The sequence below is a fragment of the Argentina silus genome, assembly GCF_951799395.1.
Source record: "Argentina silus genome assembly, chromosome: 20".
NCBI classification, from domain to species: domain Eukaryota; kingdom Metazoa; phylum Chordata; class Actinopteri; order Argentiniformes; family Argentinidae; genus Argentina; species Argentina silus.
The window spans coordinates 9519173-9542061 of NC_139674.1; the positions used below are offsets into that span (position 1 = coordinate 9519173).

Here is a 22889-nt window from a genome sequence, read left to right on the forward strand (position 1 = left end):
TACGGCGTTTAGCAGACGCCTGTATTGCAACAAATACATTTGTCTAAGTTAAGTGAATCATCTATCCATCAGTCATCATAGAAAAGTAATCTATGCTAGGACCAGGGGCTACTGGCAGTCACAATGCTAGAAGAAGGAAGAGAAACTTGTACAGCACAGCGGGGTAGTGGGGATGAAGAGGTCTTTAGGAGGGACAGTTAAGACCAGTATCATGTACCAAGGTTTGATGGCTTATTTTCTGAGAGAGAGATTCAAACCCGAGCTAGATGTTCCATGTGATGGGGATATCACACCTGTTTTTGCCTGTTTGTTAGTTCTAGTAAGATATATGAGAGATGTGACAGAGTGCTCACAAGTTAGTTACAACTTAGTTGTATGTTAGGTCTAATCTCGTAATCACTTAATGTCTGATTACTTGCTGGCCCAGTGGTGGAGTGGTACAATGGATCTATGCTGGTGTTATGGTCACTTGACCAGCACCTGATGGCGATAATATCCCTGCAACATGGGTTTTGGCAAAACGCATTGGCAAATGGGTTTTTCGTTGGTAAAGGTTGGCAGCAGCACTGAAAACATTTGTGCCAGACAGGGCACATTTGCTGTGTCCATAAATACTTTCTCTTTTCACCTTATCTAACACCTCTCGTCGTCTCGATGTTGCAGTGACATTAGCAGGAACACACTGCTACAAAGAACAGTCTGTGAATGTTTTTATTGTGACTTTAAATAGACACAAAAACAACCAAGTCATTAATCACCCCTCCTGATGGGTTCAAGATAAGCCGACTGAGTTCCGTTCAAGGACTCTGCCAAGGTGGTGTGCAGATCGGTGATTGCTGTGTAAATCGATTACCGACACCTCATACGATCTGTCAAAGAGCCAGTCACACTCAGGTTCCCAACAGTGTGCTGTTGGAGTGATGTGTGTATCACAGCTGAAGACTAACACATTGGATATCGAACATAAAAACACACATCGCCTTTGATTTCACAACCCCTACCATGCCCCTTTCCCCAACAAACAAGCGCATGCACTTGCACAAGCACGCAAACACACACACACACACACACACACACACACACACACACACACACACCAGGGGAGGCTGGTGGAGGTGGACATTTTATGAATGGAATGAGGCATGGTATCAAACACGTGTATTTGACACCATTCCTCAATGAGCTCATTGTAATGCATGGAACGTAATGAGGAATGGTATGACCCTGGCCTCCGATTTCTACCTTCACTGACACACACACACACACACGCACACGCGCACACACACACATACTTCCTCTGGGTCCATATTGTTGTAGTGAACAGCATTGTTAAGTCACCACAGTAGCTCCTCTTCATCAGTGCATTCATCTCATCATAGCTTTTCAATGGAGGCCCGGCCGTCTGCAGACAGAGCTGTGGCAGCTGTGACCTGAGGGAGAATCCTCTTGCCCACTCCTGAGCCTCGGAACCCTTTGGTTCCAGGTGGGCCCCTGCGGCTGCTGGTGATGAACAGTGTTTGTGGAAAGGAGAGGGGAGAGGGATGGAGAGAGAAAAGAGAGAGGAAGAAAGTTTGTCTGTCTTTTGAGGAAGGATGGGCTTGTTGTTTGTGTTAGTCCCACAGGCGCAGGGTTATCTGTCTCTCCCAGCTGTGCCACACAGCTGTCACCTACTGCTGCTTTGTCCTGGCAGGAGCCCCCTCGGCAGCTCTACCCACAGGCGCGCGCGTGTGTGTGTGTGTATGTGTGTGTGTGTGTGTGTGTGTGTGAAAGAAAGAGAGAGAGTGTGAGTTTATGCATTTGTCTGTCTTTAGTTACACAGAATATATTTGTGATTTCTGTTCTTGCAGTGGTGTGTGTGTGTGTGTGTGTGTGTGTGTGTGTGTGTGTGTGTTTGCATCCTTCCACTGCCATGCTTCCCCCCCCTCCCCTCCCCTTCCCAAGGGTCTTTCCCTCATTCATTTCCTGAGGCACTTGTTGCAGCCCCTTCTAAACTCCAGTCCAATCTTCACCCACGCCCCCTCCACCCCCACTCTCCCCGGGTAAGAACTTCAATTACCCATGACCCATCACTGCAAACAGCCACTTTGGAGCCAACCACCTGTGTCTACACTGCAGGGCTGTGCCCAGAGAGGGGGGCTGGGGTGGTAGGGGAACAGCCGGGCCCCCCTCGGCCAGCCAGCCATTGATTAAGGGAATCAATATTGATTAAAGGAGCAGGGGACATCTGGATGGCCCAATTGATGTCCCCTAATCAATTATTCAAATGCAGCTATCTGCCACAGGATTGGATTAGCCACTGTGATTGTCCTGCAATGGTTTCTAGACCTGTTCCTCTCTTCATCTGATCATCGCTGAGACTAGAGTCTCGTTGGAGTTGGGGGCCTTTTTGTGTCTTTTAGTTGTTTTTGGGGAGAATTAGTTTGTTTTTGTCTGAGTCAAGATTTGAAGGCAGCACACTGTGTGGTATGGCAATGACACAGTCATATAAAGCCAGGGCCATTGGCTTATTCATATTCATGTTTGTGTTTGAGATGGCTGTGTGTGTGTGTGTGTGTGTGTGTGTGTGTGTGTGTGTGTGTGTGTGTGTGTGTGTGTCAGTGCGGCAGTACAGGGGTAGGCCCCAGCTGATGGGCTTGTCTCCACTATTTACTGTCTAGTAACAGGTGGATAACAAGTGAGGTGACAGCCAGGAATGTTGTGTTTCCCTTTTGGTTATGATGTGAGCCCATACGGTTCCCTGACCATGTCACCTGACCAGGAAAAACTCACAACCTGTAACTCGGGCCTTGAGTTTTTCCTGACAACACAACCTGACTATGAAACCGAGGGTCCTATTTATGTAACAACATGTCTAACAAACACTGAGTCGTAACAATGCACCTTTCCACAACCGCTGCTCCTGAAAATCAAACACATCATTTGGAAACAGCCAAGCGATCCAAGATATGATAGGTTACCACTTCCCGCTCTCTTTCCACTGATTGGAAGTTGTTTCCAAGGTTACGACAAGGGCAACATTGGGATCTGATGTGGTATCCTACTATAGGCAGTAAATACCGTAGCGTTGTTGAACAACATGAATCACAGGTTACACACGTCGCCACTCCTATTCCCCTGGCCCCTCCTTGTTTGTGCTTTCCAGAGCCTTTTGGGGGGCTGTGCAGCTGCAAATCCATTATCAGCAGGGGAAGTTATTTGCGTTGTGAGAGAACAATAAAGCTATAATATATTGATTGTAGTTTTCAACCGGATAATCAATTTGCTGTGATGCATGGCCGTGCACCGGGGCTCCGTAATACGTGTGTCGGAGAGAGCATATGTTGCTGCCCAGGCCTGTGTGCAGGTTAGAATGGATTGCATGGTCCTTATTGATTAGGGCTGAATTGGCGAAGCGGATATGTGCGCCCATAAAGGAAAGTCTTGTTTTGACCTTCAGGGTGTGTGTGTGTGTGTGTGTGTGTGTGTGTGTGTGCACGTGTGTGTCTTGGGGAGATGCCAGATCGATGGAAGCGTTTAGCGTGAAGGGATGCCTCTCACCCCTCATCTCAGGAAGCTGTTTGATTGGCCACACATCACAGAGGGGCTGCAATTGATGCAAGGGGGGGGGGGGGGGGAGAAACATTAGCTTGTTTCTGTCTTATCTTTTGCACTTGCAGCCTTGTGGTTTAGATTAGATAAGATTAGATTAGATTCAACTTTATTGTCATTGTGCAGAGTACAAGTATAGAGACAACGAAATGCAGTTTGTACCTGTTCCTCCACCCTATAGCTGGTATAAGGCCCTGACAGACCCAGACTCCCATTCCTGGCCGTGGTGCTGCACCGGGTGTGTTTTCTCTGCCTGTCTCGCCTGGCGCCTGTGTTCGGCATATTTGGACCTTCCTGTTTGTTCGCCGCCAGCTGCCGGCGGCGGCTCTGTTCTCTCTGTTGTCTCCCTGCAGATGTTTACCAAGACAGAGAGGACGGAGAATAACGGACTAATAACGGTAATTGCTCCCATCTGCTTGCGCGCAGCTGTCAATAGCGCTCGCTGTCAATCCCGTGAATTAGCCCGACGTGCGCATTTGCCCCACATTCTCATCAACCCGTGGCTATCGTCAACATGTCTGGGATGGAGAACAATACTGGGAGCTCAAGCCTCTCCAGTTTAAACACTGTTTTTTTTACGACAGAGATGAGGAGTTGTTAATTATAAAAGATTGAACCAGCAGGGTACTCCGTTTTGGTAAGGATGTACAGTATGTAGCTGAGAAAGACCACAGTCATATGTAACACAGGATGAAGGAATAGACCTTTTCACACAAAAGGAGGCCATTCACAGTGATGCAGTGGCGTCGAGCATCTCGACTCATTTGTGAGAAACAGCTAAAGGCTCAATGGAGAGCTGTAATGTGGAAGAGGCGGATTGTGTTTTAAGAGGATAGACCTTTGAAAGACTGAAGGAGAGAGGGGGAAAGAGGCTTTTAGCACCTGTTGTGGTATGACGCCTCTGTGCGGCCCTGACAAAATCCTCCTCTCACCCAGGTCTCAGCTTTATGCTTTAGGGAGTTTATGAGAGAGAAAAGGTCACGGCCAGAAGACAAGCCGAGACCATTAGAGACCCACAGAAACACAGTGTTTCTACCCCTGACGACAGAATACATAGAGGCTAAGTAGGTTGAACAAAATCCTGGTGAAACTTCTACTCAACTATAGTTAGTTTGGTAGTCAATGTCAAGGCTTTTGCTCAAATATGTATTTTCGGCAGGTAAAAAGCGTTTGCTTAAGATGGACGTTTTGCTCACGTTTGCTCATAAATTCTGCCATTCATACCGTAGAGTCAAATCAAACACTTCACTTTGTACGGCTAATAGAGAGCCAAGCTTGTCTCAGAGAATACTCTGTTACAGCTATGGGGGTCTGGGTTCAGGTTCAGGTCCGAGCCCTCCCCCAGATTGCCTTCACACAACCCCCCCCTCCTCTGTCCATCACTACACCTCCCTCTAGATGGATCCTCTAATCTCTCTCCTCTTCACTCCCACACTGGCCACACTCTTCACATCAGCGTGGGTGGGTGGATGGATGGGGAGGGGAGGGGAGGGCGGGGGGGGGCAACTGCTCTGGGAGTGTGCAATCATAGCCAGGCTCCATGTCCCCCCCCCCCCACCCCACCCCCCCACCACGATCAACCCCTTCTCTCCTCTTTTCCATTATTCCCAGTTCACTGGTTGGAATATTAGGGTGATGCTCAGAGCTCTCTCTCTCTCTCTCTCTCCCCCCCATTACTCCCAGTTCAGTGGCTGGTATATAGAGGGTGACACCCGGGCCAATTCAATTCCATGTCTCCTTCACCCTCGGCGAGAAAAGAGTGACGCACGTTCTCCCTCTGTGAGCTCACTCGACTGGCAGGTCCCCACTTTATTTTCTACCCCCTTTTCCTCCACTGTCACTCCATCTCTCTATCTTTCACTTGTCCTTTTTTCTGTCTCTTTACTGAAACTACACTCTTCCCCTTAGCTCACCACCTTATTCTCTCAGAGCAGTGGCATTTCTTGCATAGACCAACGGCAGGTGTAGTCACATTAAACCCCCATAGGCAGATGATGTGTGTGTGTGCGTGTGTGTTGTCATACAGTAGTAGAGTTTGCTTGGTTGAAAATCTAGAGTACTCAAACACTCAATAGAACATATGGGTGTTGACGAAAGCTCTTGTGGAGAGTGTGTTATTGTTACACTCCTAGGTTAAGGACACCAATCTCCTCTTGTCAGTCAATGTGAATAGATATTTTCTCTCAGCCATCTCACAGATGCCCGTGTTCCAAATACAGAGATAGAGAGGTAAAGGCAGAGAGTAAGACTGCTCATAACTACAGTAGCAATGCAGTATCTGCCATGGTTGTAAGGTGAAATTATGAATACATAATCAGTTAATTATTTTAAACAGGGATGTATGTTAGTGTTGGTCTGGAATGGACTTCAGCACATCCAGAAGCTATCTAGCTGCAACTGCAACCTGACTGCTTCCCATTCGGGTTGCACACAAATACATAGACGAAAAACACTCGGCCGTAGACTATTGCTGAATAAACACGTGCTTCAAGATATTCTACTCGTTTGGTGTTGTGTTCTTTCTTGTTGAAGGTTAAAATGAAGTCAATACACTCACCAGAAGAGATGTTTCTTCCTGTGGTGGTGGTGTATTACATGTGGCGGCTAATGCAAGCACAGGCTTTTCCCTCAATCCTCGACTTGAGGGGGGAAAGTGTGCACTTTCATTAGCCGGGACTCACACACCGCCACAGGAAAAAATGGATCAAACATCTCCTCTGGTGAGTATTTTGACTTAATTTCAACTTTCCTCAAGAAAGAACAACACAACAAACAAGTGGGGGATATCTTGAAGCAGGTTTTATTCAGTGATAGTGTGGCGGTGTGTTTTTCTGTTTTCGTCTTAAGATAGAAACATTTTCTAACAGGTATGAGTGTGCCATGTGGAGTAGGTGCAGTAATGACTGTTCTATAATGCATTCCTATCTAGCAACATTGTGAAAGCTGATCCCAGATCTGTCCATAGAGGGGAAACTCTCTGTTTATCTACCTAATTGGCATCAGGTGTGTGCTAATTGGATAGTATCTCAGGTGTGTTAGCTCTCCCTATTGTCCCTGCTCTCCTGCTTTTTAGCTCAGTAGATTTAACACATTTAGCAGGTTTATTTTGGATTCATTTTGCAGTTTTAGTTTTTGCTCAAAGCAATAGATTGGTTCCCCAGGCCATTTTTTAAATTGGCTTTGTTGATCGGTTCTTCTGATTTAATTGACACTAGACCCTGTTTAGCTTAGCGATGCTAGCTACTGTACATTGGGCATGTACCCACTGTGCAAATTAACAATTTCTTGGATTGCAAACTGCAAAGTCAGTAGGCTTATGCCAATTTTTCTTTTTACTACAGTGGAATCTTTCACAGGATCTGACATCTGAAATACACTACCTTGAATTATAATGTTCTGAAATTGAGATTTCAGACTAGGCAGGTAATTAAAAGTAGTGTAGGCTATAATGTAATAGGTTTGGTATGTTTGTTTTGTTTACACCACATCTAGCTCCATAGCTCATTTCTACATGTATCTGCAGTCCCTGATTCATAGTCCTTGAAAACAACATTTCTACACTTCATTAACTGTAATCATTGTATAACATAATGAGGTTTTAGTGCAGGTGCCTGCTAAACCTATACTGTTGTTGCGGCGGAAAACAATGGATTTTTTTTGCCATAAATCTTGCAATTAATTATACAGAACACAGCATGACATCTAACACCTTCTTTGCCGGTATATGACAATAATAATTGTATCCAAACAAACACAAACACAAGCCACTTTGTTTCATAATAAAGTTTATTCTATATTACAAATAGTATTTTGTTCTTGACTGCAAAATAGGAATGCATTATATTTACATACACAGGTATACAATTAATTATAACAAAGTTAGAGAAGCTCGCCTTTTTCCCCCCCGGGGTTCGTTTTATCTCTCAATAGGATACTCTTTCTATCTCTCGTCATCAAATATGGTAATAGTAAAAGTATTTTCTAACGTGTTTCTGTAACACCTGCTATAACACTGAGCTAGGAGGACATTTTTAGTTCCTACAAAACGTTGAAGGTGGAAACTTTATCGGGTGTCTCGTCAACAGAAGGTCAGTACTTGCGGCCTACCTTTGTTGCGGGGGCAGGGTGTGAAAAAATTAAACATGGTATGCTACACTGGGGGGGGGGGGGCATATTCACAATGACGATCCAGGACGTTCATCCTTTTTAACCATCAAGAAACAAAGGGCTCAGAGAGGAGACTGAGAGAGGAGACTTTGGGTAGCTAGACAAAATACGATACATACTGTAGGTGACTGTGGTCAATTTAAAGGTCTCTTAATAAGGGGTCCTTGAAATAGTTTCTAGTTTCCTGTGATGCTCAGACATATTTCATGTCTCCATTACATGGGAGATCCATCAATTTCCTCTCAAACGTAATTGGTGCTTCCTTTTAATGTTCTCTCATGGTGTGAATTTGATCACGAGCTTTGTGGGTAGTGTAGTTTGGACGTGTTGGCAGTATACAGTAGAACGTCCAAAAAACACCTTGTGAATGTACCCCCTCGAACCTGAAACACAGACGTTCACCATACCTCTGTAGTCAGACAGTTCTGTTTGTGGATGAATCAGATGTTTCCATATGTTTTACACAATGGATAGTGATGGTAGAACATAAAAAAATTACAATTTACAAAACTCAATCAACTAAGTAAATCAAAAAGCTCAGCGTCAGAGCTAGTGTGCCTATGGAAGCTTGCACACACACCTATTTGTCTTTGATTAATCACAAGACCTTGAAATCGTTTGATAAGTCCCCAAAGGAAAGGGGATTCTGCGCTTAAACACAAATGTCGTGGCGTTTTAGCAAGCAGTTTCTCTTCAGTAGAGTGTGGAGTAGACCTTTACGTTACAGTATCACTGGTAGAAAGCAGACACTTAGGTAGGCAATATGACTGGCTTGCATGTAGGCCCCTCAACTAATTTGATGGGGAATATTCATAATAATGCCAAAGCAGTTTGTGTTTTTCTATGAGTGAACTGATGAATTCAACCCCAAAAGTCCTCAAAATATTTGTTGCTAGCTCTTCAGACGAAACAACAGACAAAACAGGATTTAAAAAACATGAATACTTTAACAATGATAACGGGTACCGCAATAAGAAATATACAAGGTCATTTTGCAGCCAGCCCTCGGCTTACAAAAATAAAAATGTTTAAAATTGTATGATATAAATGATATAATCAAAGGGACTGTTTTTGATAGGCTCTGTGAGATATTTTTACAGTTGAGAACACAGACAACTAAATGCAATAGCAGCAAAGACAGAGCAAGAACCTTACTGCAGAGTCTGCATACCGGACCTAGAACCAGAGTGGTCTTGAACTGGTGAATCGTCACGACTAGTGAAACATTTAGGCTGGATGGGTGGGAGCTGACAATCTACAGAAGTAGGACTGAGCAAAAAGACTGATGGATGAATGAAAACAAAGTCGTGTGATCTTGTAATATATCAATTGATGATAATCCAAAAAAGAACCGTTTGCTTGTGAGTCGTTTCAAAGTTCCTAGTAGTAGTAGATAAATATCTTTGATTGCAAGGCAGTTCCATTTCATAACATCCAAATAGGTCAACATGCAAGGGTATATAATATATTTGTTTTTAAGGTACCACTTTATTCTTTATTAGCATCTAACACTTTTCACAAAACATGGTAATGAGGTTTCGTATGGGGTGAACGGGGATAAAGGTTCCACCTTAACGGAAGTTATAGTTTTTAACATGAACAATCCACTTTTTCCGTCTGATTCTTCCAAGCAAAAGAAAGAAAAGAACACATCCACATCATCATTGCAAGGCTTATTTTCTCTATTTTCCGTTTTTTATTTATTTTTTTCTTAAATTGAAGTTACATGCGCTTAAAAAGCCAATAAAGACCCTAAGGTGGACCAGGGCGGTCTTCACACATTCACATCACCACATGGGGCACGTTGTCAAGGCAAAAGAAAGGTCAGAGGTCAAAGGAAAGGAGGGCGGCTCCATCGTCTCTCTATCCTCCAATCAGAGGTCTCACATCCATGAGTCTGTCCATGTCTGTTGTTCCTGTCGTCTAATGACATTCGTTCTCTTGTTTTCCCACTCTGGATTTTCAGCTTTTGAGGCTCGGAGAAGGCCGCCGCGGAGGACACTACACTAACACAGACAAAGAGCGCTCAAACGCTCTGAGTTTGGAATCCAGCACGGAGCTCATCTCCACGCTTGTGCAAAGAAAAGCGGAAGTTGGAACCGGACAAAGGGGGAAAACGGTGTGCCAAGAACTGGGGAGCCGGGATGGAGGAGAGAGACGGGGCAGGACAGGTCCACAGCTCCCCCTCGACACACTGAGGTCAGAAATCACACAGGGTTTTAGTTTGAGTTTGTTTTTGTTGTGAGGGACATTTTTTTTTCTTTCACTAAATCTATTTTGTGTCATTTCCTTTCCTTTCGTGGCACTTTTTTTTTTTTGAAATACATTTGTTTTTAAACTTTTTTTTTTTTTCTTAATTTTCAAGCTCCTTTGGTTTTCGGCTGACCAGTTAAGTCCATCTGTTGATTTCCCCCACCCTCCCCAAAGTCATACTGAACGTCCAGTGAAAGAACCACTCTCTCGCAGCAGTGGCTTCTCAGGCAGTACCCTCAAAGTCTCAAGCTATATGTAAAAGCATTGGGTCCAAAGACTGCACTTGTCAAGCTGTCTCTCTCTCTCTCTCTCTCAGTACACTTCCCAGTCGGCTCCCCCCTAGTATTCTTCTGGTCAGGCAGGGGGTAGTATCAGGAGTAAAGTCGCCCTCTAGGCAGTCAGTCTTGGACAGCTGCAGAGTGTGTGTGTGTATGTGTGTGTGCTTTGATAGACCGCCAAGTGACTCAATCCATTAGCAGCGCAGGTCAGAGTCTGTCCGCTCCTGGCGATGGAACTGCGGTCATGGTCAGGTCACTGTGGTCAAGAAGTTGGACGTGTGCTTCTCATGGAGAGTCAGACATGGGTCTCTCCCTCCACTACATATGTCTAATAATAATCAGGTTAATTTAGCAGTACTACGGAAGCCAGATGGATGCAGATTGCAGAATGAGCATTTCCTTATAGAATTACATGGAGGTTGGGAAAGGGGGGAGAGGAGACTTGCGCCAATGCAGCAAAGGGGGGGACTCTGTTCACTAGATTTCAAAGTCAGTCAAGTTTAAAAAAAAAAAAAAAAGGAAAAAGTTCAAGAAGCACTAAACCCCTCCCCAGCCCCCCATCAGAGTCTGTTAAATACATCTTGAGCTACATTGAGAGAACATTCAGAGTCTGCCTGTACTCTTCCCAAACTCTTGGATATGTATGATTTACTCCTAGGTAACAGTGTAAACCTGGCAAACCGTCCTTTCTTTGTCTTCCGAGGTGATCATTTTGGTTTGCAGTCCTCATTTTGATATTTCGTTTTAGTTTTGTGTTGTCATGTTGAATATAGCACTACGATAAACTTGGACTCTATAGTAGTTTCGTTTCCTATCCTATAAAAAAAAAAAAATGTCAGAACAAATTGACACCCAACGTTGTGGTTTTCAAAGACTTTTCTATCAGCATTATTTTTGAAGGCAACAGAAATATAATGTTTTTTTTTCCTCTCCAACAGGGGAGTTGAAAGTATGCCAGTATGGCGAGCTTGCAGGCAACCACCCTTTGGACTCTTCTACAACAGCAAAGCTGAGGCCCTTCCATTGCATCATGGGAAGAGTAGTCCCCAGCTTGCCTCCAGTCAGTCTACTTGTCTATGCAGCAGAGCGGATGAGATGCAAAAACGCTCGTCAGGAAGAGGAAGGAAGGAAAAATAACAGGAAGTCGTCTTTGAAACGGAGAGGAAGAGGAGGAGGAGGAGGAGTTGATGACGATGAGATAAAGATGGACAGGACTTCGCTCAGGCACGGCTCGGTTTCTGACGGGGTCTCCCAGTGCGCCCTGGGAAATGTGGTCCTCAGCTCTCCAGGCTCATGAAGGCGACCACCTGCTCCAGCTTGAAGGACAGCCTCTGTTTCCTGGCAGCGTCGTCCTGCTCCAGCGCACACACAATCTGCCATGGGGAGACACAGACCAGCCTGCATGTTACTGTGAGTCATCACTAAACGACCAGGCTGCTCGCTAACTACAGCTAACATTAGCTAAAACATTAGATGGGGTAATTGCACTTATAGGTAAACATAGATCATGTTTACAGTTGATATAGCTTGTTATGGTTGCTTGTAAAGGTATTTCAGTTCAGTAATTGGCTTGGGTAGAACTACAAATAACATAAGTTACAACAATCATACAGAACGTGTGTAAAATATGTTTTTCAGGTGTCCACGGTGTGTCACCATACGTACCTCCTCAGCGTATTTGCCCACGTAGGAGTAGATCTCGCTGAGGGAGCTCATGCAGTTGAACTCATTCATGTGCATACGGGACTGCTCGGCCAGGTAGGCGTTCATGTCCTGGTCACTGATGGCCGGCATCTTACTGATGTCCGAGTAGTACCTGTAGAATTAACACACACACACACACACACACAGCATATAAGGTTAATGTGGCTACACTCACCATAGGAAACACATTTCATAAACACTCACACAATGTAGAGAGGAAAAACAGATACACACCTCAGAACAAACACACATTTAAGACATATGGCCTACCCTGAAATGTTTTTTGTTTTTTTTATCATTGTCCTTAAAACTAATGGTGGTCACAAATATTCATGTTTCACATTGTATTTGGGTTGAGTAACGGTTAAGCATTTCGAAGAGCCCTTCAATGTTCGACAGCTGTCTAACCCTGAACCCTTTTCACAGCCCTGAGAAACATTTAGCAAACACCCCCTGATTCTCAACAGACTTCTCTCCCTTGTGAAAATGACCTAAATTGAGCAGCAAACTCGAAAGGACACTTAGCATGGTATGTGAAACCCTCATCCTCCCCTCTCCCTCTGTCTGACACAGTTCTACGCACACACACGTCTCCAGGAGGCCCTCAGCTGCATCAGGGTAAAGAGCGCTGGAGGAGGAAAGGCAATCAGTCACTGTCAACAGCAGCTGCGGCGCCCCCGTCAACTCTTTAATTAAAGGCGGTCATTTACATTTTTAATTCCTGCGGCACAAACCGCTCCTAGTCGCCCGGAATTCTGCTTGATAATGGTGTGGGTGGGTTAGTGTGAGGAAGAGAAAGTGTGTGTGTGTGTGTTACACACACGGGAAACAGAGAGTCTATTGAGCCAACTGAGCAGGGTGAGTGGCAGGTGGGCGTTGCGGTGGAAACAGGAAGGTGTCACACACACCTTGGCATCTGTTCTGGGGAGGAAAGCACATACAGTAGGAGTTGATGGTAGTGATTTCCCTCTGTGTTACTCAGAATGTATGCGGTGTACGGGAAGGCTTTGGCTGGGGGGGGATTAGTAACAAAAGTGTTCACCTTGTTTCTTGCAGAGAGTCGCAAAAAATCCAGTCAGCTGCCTCTTGTCGAGACGCCTATGAAGTCCCTCTCAGGGGTAAGGGGTGATTGGCCATGTCGTGTAAGTATGCATCTTTCCCATAATACCACATCTACACAATCTAAAACAGGGACTGCCTTTATTTCCCATTGTAATCTTCCATAGAGAGCGCAGGCCCAAATGAATAGCCTGTGTGACAGGTGTGATGAACTTGTCATTGTCTGGGGACAGTCAAATCCCACATCAAATCTAGATATCTGGGAGGACCTAACCGCGCAAATTAATAACAAAAATATCTAGCATGCCAAAAAACCTCAAGGGAAAACCATGTAAGACCAACAACAGCTAATATCCAACTGTCAAATTTTACAGAGGCAACATCAATTCCTTTGGAGTTACAGTAGGCTTTTGTCAAACTACGGTTGTAAGCCCTGTATTAGTTGTTACAGCATATAGGGTTCTCCCTTGTATAAAAGTGCCTCATACTGCTCTCTATGGATGTCTTTGCAGCCTGTTCCTAGCTCAGCTCCTCATACGGTGGTATTACACCCCCTGAAGGGCCTGCGGCACCACGACCAGACCAAAAGAGACACCTGCCTCCCTCAACGCACCATGACAAAACCCACAATTCCATTACTGCGCTCCCTGCCAAAGCTGCACTAACCTAGACCCCTAATGAAGATGTGACAAGGATGAAAGATCAAAGGACGACATCTTTAATCCCCCCCCCCCCGCCTTCCGTTGGTATGACTGTTCCATTTCTGCCTGGCTGGATAGAAAGCAGGAACACTCTTGATCCATACTGTACATCCTATTCTATGTCACCCTCTGTCTGGGGTTTCCCTGACATTGCATAACTGGTGCAGGGACTTTACTGTAACATTAAAACAGGATTCTAAACATCGCTGAGACATATACGTTTCGTCATTTGTATGAATTGTATCTAGTATCTTTATGTAGAATAGGTCCACTCTTTAGAGATAGAAGCCCAGACTGCTTGGACTGATATGTGCCTATGCTGAGTGATAGCCATATGCTTTCCAAATCACGTACTGTCTGCCCTCTTTCATTGGATGTCAGAGGTGTTTCCACAGCAACAACAGAGAGTAATAATACATTTACATTTGTATAGCGCTTTCTCATGGACTCAAAGCACTTTACATGTCAAAAATAGAAATATAGGAGTCATATACAGTAAAAGCCTGCCTGAACAGGGGTGTTTTTAGCAGTGACAGCAAGGCACCCACATTTGTGTGTTGTGGGGTGGGATGGTAAGGTTGGGGAGAGGGTTGAGAACTCAGTGATGTCTGACAGTTTAATTTACATCTGTCTGACAGTTGCCAAGAGAAAGACGGGGAGAGGAGAGACTCCCGCTGGTGAGGTAATCTAAAGCCACAGTATTTTCCACCTTCAGTCAAAGTTTGGCCCTAAATTCTATTTACAAACCTTTCCGATTTGTTTCAGGCGCAGGGGACAGCGAGGTAAACAACTGGTTCTAGTTTACCGAAACCTGAATATGATGCCAGTAACCCTCCAGTCACCAGCTCACATCCAGATCCCTCATGGAGCGGGGATCGAACCAGCAACCTTCCGATTGTTGGCCGGGGCCTCTCTAACCTCCAGGCTACCTGCCGCCCCTACAGATAGACTAATTAGAACTCATGGCCATGTGGATTGACTTCGCCATACACTTCACATTTAAGAGTCGATCTCTCAACACAAAGACAGTGAGAGAGCCCCTCAACCATGACATGCCAATGGATCAAGACACAACAAAATATGATGGTATTACCTACTGTAAGCAACAAATACCAAAACTCATAACTACCTCACCTATTCCTGCAGAAATAAAAGCCAATGCAACAGCCACCCCCCGTGTCATTGGTGCTGTGTGAATGGAACTGTATGATTACAATCTTATCACTTTCCCAATCTCCCACGGCTGCCAAGCCGTGTCAGCATCACCAGTTGCTAATGCCACATGACACGTAAACAGTTTACTCACTAGCTCCAGGTCAGCCTGTCAAATGGCAGAAAGACTAGGCCCCGCCATCAGCAATCACCTCACATGCTAAAGTCATAAGCAAAGAGCAGGGAATGCTAGATTTATATTACGCTAAGTAACCTTATCACGACACAGCAAGGGCTAAGCAGCTAATAGCTTTTAATTCATCTGCACTGTCAACTACTTGTCCCATGACTCCTGTGCACCAACACAAACACACACATACACACACCCCTATCCTATTTATTGCCAAAGCTCAGGGAAACATGCTCAACCGACTCTCATCCATATTTAAACCTCACATTCACATACATAGATCACTCGGAACAACTATACGGCTATCTGACAAACATATATCATGCAACCTTAATATAAAAGCACTTTACATTGTACACATCACACTGATGAATATGGCCCGAGCTCATTTGGTTCTACACATCTGAGCAGCACATATATCCCTGTCCTCGGGCTAGCGCTACGGCTAACACATAAATACTTTTTAACCGCTTCAGAGACCCCATCTTTTATTCAGCACTCCCCCATCCCACCTTACCCCTCCAAATCAGTTTAATAAAACTCTCATTTTAACAAATTACCTACCCACTCCTGCTTGGTACTCTCATAACGGCACACACTCATGTTTGTAGCTTCCAAACACACTCGCTAGCTCTGCTCCTGCCCTGGGCACTACCATCCATTCCCAGTGTGTTTTCATTTGGAATATGCTCCGTGGCATCACAATGCTCCATACATCACAACACTGCACTGTGTGTGTATGAGACAGAGGGCATGCCAGTATCAGAGATATTCATGTACAAAATGGCTGAAGCAAAGTTGTAGGATGATGGACTTGTAAACCACGTAGCAAATGTGCGGACGGAGACACACACACACACACACACACACAGTGGTCTCACCTCTCCACCCAGCTCTTGTAGCTGGGGATGTCCTTGGCGTAGAGCAGCTTGTTGGAGGGCGAGTCCTTGCCCAGGCGGTGCTCGGAGGTGGAGCAGGAGTCCATGAAGGTCTGGGCCACCACAGACAGACAGGCGTCTGTGATGCTGCTCTTGTGGATGTCGAACACAAACTGGGGGTTCTTGATCACGTTCACCCAGAACCTCAGAGGTAGGCTGGGAGAGAGAGAGAGACATGGAAAGACAGGGGGGAAGAACATGTTAACACAACACCATGGAATTAGAGGCCATTTTACCCCACATCATGTGCCTATCTCTACAGAGTATACAATAATTCAACTGCTGTTGTTGCATTTCAAGGATAAGATGCCGAGCACACACCAAAAAAGAAAGACATCGAGGCGATTTCTAAATTTAGAGTTAAACAACAATCCTGTTCAGATCTAGTCGGGGCAGATTACATCCCACAGCATACCACTCATACTGGCTGAAGCCAGGCGGTCGGTTGGGAGCTCATATATTCAGTGCCAGAAGGGGGGATGAGGACCCATTCACTTTGCAATCTAAGTATAAGCGGGGGTTGTTGATGTGCTCCATTTGATGCGTGCTCAATTCGATAAAGCCTTAATCTTAAAAGCAGGCAGCTCCCCCATTGTTTCCTATTGCGTCTGGGGTCCTCGGTGGGGGCCTCATACTGACACTGTTCATATTGCCTTGTTTGTACATGCGGCCTATTCCACGCCTGTCTAGAATAATAAAAATGTACAAGTCAGTTTATTGTTGGCTTGTTTCCACTGAAAATGAATGGAGAGATGGCCCAGGTCCGTGTGTGTGTGTTAGGGCTCAGGTGGTATTAAGGAGGAGCTGAGTGTTGCTTGGATCTCTCTCTGTTCATTATTCTTTGTGCAGCAGGCTGATGCTGCAAAAAACATACTCACAAGACCCTGCAGTCTCGCCGACACAGCCAGTGTCTACAACATCAAAGGATCAGAGGAAAAACCTACAAATGCAATCATTTGAACCCCACCATTCCCCCCCCCCCCCCCCACCATCCTTAAATTCATTGAGCTGTTCAACCTTCCAAAAGAGGATTTGTGGAGGACCTTGGCATTATGACAAGCAAATTAATCTGGATGAATCTTTTGGGGATTAAGGAGAAGGATCAAAGGGATATTAACACCGTACTACTGATAGAGTCCTGATTGTTGTCAATCTGGCCCAGCTGGCTGACGCTGGCGGTACGTAGTTGCAAGGGGGAAAGGGCAGTGTTAATGTGGGTCTCCGCGCCTTCATGGTTGACTATGAATGAATTACTATCACCATAATGACATTTACAACTCAGTGAATACGACACAATATGGAAATTCTATTTCTATAACCCTGTGTGAAGGCTAGATTCAGAGTCGTGACCATAGAGTCAAATGTTTAGCTGAATTCAGTGGGCAGCATATCGCAAAGCAATGAGCCGTGCAAAAGACGTTTTACAGATTGTACAGAAAGAATGTATCCCTGGAAGGTGGAAGATGTTGGAGCGCACAGGATTGTGGCCAAAAATGTCATGGTGTGGCTCGTCCTGGTGACGGTTGGCCAAACCAAGATGACCGAGACTAATCCCTGTGTTACCACAGAGGACTGATTAAGGGTCAATACAGACCCAACCCACAAACAAATCAAAAGGAAACAAACTGTTTGTGTAATCTGGGATTATTGTGGAGAACACTTTGGGCCTCATGTCTGGTAGAAATAGAATGCGATGTCATCTCAGTGACTCAGTATTGTGTTGCTTTCTCAATCTTCTCTACGCCAGGTTTCTCAACCTTGGGAGCTTTGCTTTGCTTTTGTCATTTACATTGGGAGGGTGTGATGGTTTTATGTGATTAAGTCACACAGCTGAGTTGTGTGTGTGTGTGTGTGTGTGTGTGTTTGTGTGTGGGCATGTGTGTGCGCCAGTCTGCTCTACACGGTGATAATTAAAAAGCTGCCTGGTGAAGCAGGACACACACAGACACTGAAGAAAGACGATGAGAGGGAGATGTCGACACACTGCTGCTAATCCAAAAGATACCATCTGGAGATGCTCTAGGAGTGTGACTCACAGACAAAGACATAGATAAACACAAATATACTCGATGCACACTCACACATGCACACACACACACACACACACACACACACATACATACATACATACGCACACATGATGAAGAGGGCAGGTGAAGGACGTATACAGAGTGATAATCCTACAGTCACCTACTGTATGCACTGAGGGGTCTGAGTAGAGTACGTCCTGTGCCAGACTGATTCATGGGAAACCAAATTCCACTTAGATCAGAACGAAGCAAAGCACTACCAATGCACTAGTAATGGTTTACCATAGGTCTCTACACACTGGCCTACTGACTGACTACCAATGCACTAGTAATGGTTTACCATAGCCCTCTACACACTGGCCTACTGACTGACTACCAATGCACTAGTAATGGTTTACCACAGCCCTCTACACACTGGCCTACTGACTGACTACCAATGCACTAGTAATGGTTTACCACAGCCCTCTACACACTGGCCTACTGACTGACTACCAATGCACTAGTAATGGTTTACCACAGCCCTCTACACACTGGCCTACTGACTGACTACCAATGCACTAGTAATGGTTTACCACAGCCCTCTACACACTGGCCTACTGACTGACTAACAACAAGCACGGCTCACTCTCTCTGCTCTCCTACATTCACTGTGTCTACCCTACATGGAATAGTCTACCCCCACAGAGACCACCCCCACAGAGACTACCCCCACAGAGACCACTGTTACTAAGGAACACGTGATTGTTTCTTAGAAACACCACATCTGTGTGTCTCTCAGTCTCAGGTTAGGTTGGATTATTTCAATCTATTCCTAGAATTACACTAAGGGATAATCTGGCCAAGAGGAGGTGGCTTGTGTAAAACACTACGCACAACTGGCTGTGAGGAAAGCATCAGGGGGGTTAAGGTGCAGGGGGCTGGGTGGGTGCAGGGCAGTTAATGGTGTGTGTGATGTGGATGGGTTTAATAGGATGGGGCCTGGGCCTGGGCCTGGTGCATAAATGATAATGCACAAGCACACAGAATGGGGTTGTGATTTTGTTTTTGCACAGATTAGAGGCTGATGGACTCACACACACGCGTATGCAGTCAAACACAAGTGTACACATTCTCTCACACACACACACGCACAAAAACAAAGACGCCGTTCCGTGCAGAGAAGACTTCTATTGTGGCGTCAGCAGTAACCGTTGTGTGTGTGTGTTATGATAAATTGCTATTTAACGTCCCTCTCTTGCGAGAGCGATTCCATTAATGTCTAATGTAAGAGCGACCCACTGAGCTCCACAAAACACTTAACATGCTCTGCAAACGTCGCAATAATGCCGATGCGGTGAAGGATCAAAATTAGGACCATAAAGTAAAGTAAATAGTCTTTATCCCCGCCCTCTTCCTCTGTTTGCCCCCCCCACCACACATCAATTTCAGCCCCGGAGCCCCCATGGTCCTTTGGGCCGGAGCTGAGTGATGCATGATGGGACCTTGGCAGAGGCCATGGGGCTAATGAGATATTAGTGTGCGTTTAACTCCCACTGAGCCACTGCCCCCCCCAACAACCCCCCACCCCGGCTCTCCCCTCTCGCTCTAACCCACTCCTGGTTATTTAACCCCAACACCCCCCCAGGAAGGGGGAACACGGGTCTAAATTAATCAGAGGATATTCATTAGGAGCCCACTTCCTTCACCTAGCCCTCCTGCACCCCACAAGTTCCTTGCCATGGTAATTTCCATGGTGACGGGGGAGCTTGGCTCCGGTAACCGTGGTAATGTCAGACCTGGCTGCCTATTGGATTAGCTATCCGTCATTGGATTTAATGAAGATTATACACCCTGTTTCCCGGGCATAGAGGAGGCACTGGTGGAGGGAGAGACAGAGACAGGGCAGTGCCAATGGAAGAGTGGTGCCATCTCCCTCTCTTAAACATGGACCACTGCACAGTGAATGGGACTCCATTTAAGAACCTGGTACCAGGCCAGTGTGTACGTGTGTGTGTGTGAGTGAGAGAATGTGTGAGAATGTGTCCGTGTGTGGTTTCATACATCTCTGAGCCCAATATGAAGTACACTACTCTGGGTGGTAATATAGAAGAGGGAAACTCTCTCTCTCACCAGTTGCTCTTCCATGTGTGTCGGACGTGCGGGTCATGGATGCTGTGCTTGTCAGCCTGCTCGTCCAGGAAGTCGAACATGTACTTGATGGCCAGGGGCAGGGCGCTGCCTCGGTGCGCCGTGCTGAAGATGGTTTCGAACAGGTCGTCCACAAACTTCTGTAGCGTGCCCTGTAAGAGTACAGACAGAGGATGAGTGACTGACTGATACACAGTATATATACACACAGTATATTCGACATGGGAAGTAGCCCATACATGCGTAGGACTACATTGGTTTAATAACGCTGACTTGCAAGCTGTCCATTTACTGAAACAAAACACTTTTAGCCTGTTTAGATAAAGGTCAGGTGTTTAAGTCTGTTTAGATAAAGGTCAGGTGTTTAGCCTGGGTGTGCCTGTAGCAAGTGGGTCATCTCAGTTATCACCGCCCCAGCATCTACATCTGCTGAAATGTACTTCCATTCCTCTGTGTGTGTGTGTGTGTGTGTGTGTGTGTGTGTGTGTGTGTGTGATCCGATGTTGTTTCCTCAGTGTTTGTCTCTGTCTGTGCCTATCTCCCCGGCCTTCTCTGGGCTTTGATGGGAAATAGTTTTTTCACAGTTCACTTTTAATAATATCTGGGAACAGGAGGCGCATCTCCTAAGCCTCTTTGTGGAGTGGGATTAGCTCGCACACTGCACCATTGACCCTAATTTGATTTAATGTTGTCGACTTTAAGGAAGAGAGAGACAGAGACAGAGAGAGAGAGAGAGAATCTAATCCACTTGTAACAATGAGCTGGTACAGAAACGACAAAACCCCAAAAACAACAAGGCCCCTGTCTGGAGAGAGCCACAGAGTGTGGCAGATGAGGTGTGCACAAGGTCGGCAAATAAAAAATCCCATTTGGGTTTGAACGGTGACTGAGTCAAAAGGGAGGGAGAGAGGAGGGGGAGAGGAGAATCCCGTTAGCTGACAATCACAGCTATAATTCTACTGTGTCCCATATTCCCCACAGCTTATCGTTAGCCTATGAAGATGAATACACACAAACCCCTTTGTCGTCGTGACGACAGTCAGCCGGGGGGGGGGGGGGGGGGGGTTGTGTGTGTGTGTGTGTGCGTGTGTGGGTGAATGTGTATATGTGTGTGTGAGAGCCTGTGTATGTGTGTGTGTGTGTGTGTGTGTTTGCGCTCAGGCCCCTGACAGGTGTCATCCTCTGCCTCAGTGGGAGCCCACCCACTATCAAACATTACCACCACGGGCCCCTGTCCCCCAAGGGAGCAGAAGCTGCCATAATGAAAGCCCACTGAAACACAACCCTATCATCACGCTGCACTTTAATGTGGAAATCAAATAGACAAACACCATCAGATTGATCGCCGGACTATTTAGATGACTGGAGAGTCAACAATAACAACAATAACAACACAGACTGAGCTGAGAGGAGGGGTTGGTGTCATCACAGACAGAGAGGGAGAGAGAGAGAGAGAGAGAGCGAGAGATGATGGAAAGATGGAAGAATGGGGGAATGAGGGAGGTATGCAATCAAGCCCTGTGCCCCCCTCCCAGAGTGAAACTGATGGAGTTAATATGGGGGACGTCAGCGCCCGGCAGACCCCAGGTATTTATTGTTGAGGTGAAAGCCAAACACAGTCAATTACAATGCTGTCGGAGCAATCATTTCTCACCAAGAGAGATGGTCCCCCAAGATAAACTGGTTATTTCACAAAAACAATCCATCTGAAAATATTACACGGAGTCTGCATCCCCAGCCAGTGTAATCACAGGGAAATAGAGCATTGCTGAGAATGAAAGGGGACGTGTGTGTGTGTGTGTATGTGTGTGTGTGTGTGTGTCTGTGTGTGCGTGTGTGTGTGTGTATGCGCGTGCGTATGCTTCTCTGTGTTTATGTATGAATGTTGATTGTGAGTGATTTCGTGTGTGTGTGAGTAGTGTTTTTTGTCTGACTGTAGATTGTAGGTAGATGTGGTTCTTAGAAAATGCTGCCATATCAATTACACAGCTCCACAGTGACTGCAATCAGAGCACAAGCCTGGAGAAATGACAGACGACATTCTTACTCTCTCTCTCTCTGTGTCGCCTCCTCAGCCAACAACTCTGTTTACTAGTGTGCGTGTGTGTATATGTGTGTGTGTGTGTGTGTGTGTGTGTGTGTATATCCTGCCACTTAGTATTCCCATTATAGCACCACAGAAATGGAACCGGGCAGAGTGTTTTCCGTCTGAACCGCTAAACAAAGACCGACCGTGGATGAAACCCAAACCGTGAAATGTTCACTAATCACAAATTACAACCCGGCACTCCAGGATCTTCGCCTTCCCTCCTTTTTTCTCCCTCTACATCTCTTTTCCTCTTTCTGTATTTCTAGAAGAAAGCACGTCTGATGAAAAAAAAAAAAAAAAGCCCCAGCTCGTCATTAGGAGTGGATTGGTAATTTGCATTCAGCGGTGGGATCAAAGTCACGATTCCCTCCAAACCAAATTAACTGGGCCATCGCGCTGAAGCCTTTTCAAAGAGAGTCATTTTATGGCGATTTCTATTTTTGCCTGATAACATCTCTCTCTACAGAAACACCTTTCTTACTTTGTGGATCACCTCTATCATTAGACACGCAGCCATGCCAACAAAAGACGACCGAGTGAGGAAATATGAATTTACATATTTTCAATTTTGGTGTCGTAACCCACCAGGGACTCCACGATGTTCTTCACCTGA

The 22889-nt window shown here is 45.7% G+C and overlaps 1 protein-coding gene across 1 annotated transcript in view; it reads right to left on the reverse strand.

Moving 5' to 3' along the window:
• Positions 1-7415: 7415 nt before the first annotated feature.
• plxna4 (plexin A4) overlaps positions 7416-22889 on the reverse strand; it is a gene marked incomplete at its 5' end in the record, with an annotated part of 203377 nt that continues 187903 nt past the window's right edge. Inside the window, 4 exons of the mRNA XM_083691882.1 lie at positions 7416-11659; positions 11952-12102; positions 15974-16186; positions 20170-20339. Of these exons, the coding sequence (XP_083548008.1) occupies positions 11564-11659; positions 11952-12102; positions 15974-16186; positions 20170-20339 (630 nt within the window). The remainder of the gene's footprint in view (positions 11660-11951; positions 12103-15973; positions 16187-20169; positions 20340-22889) is intronic.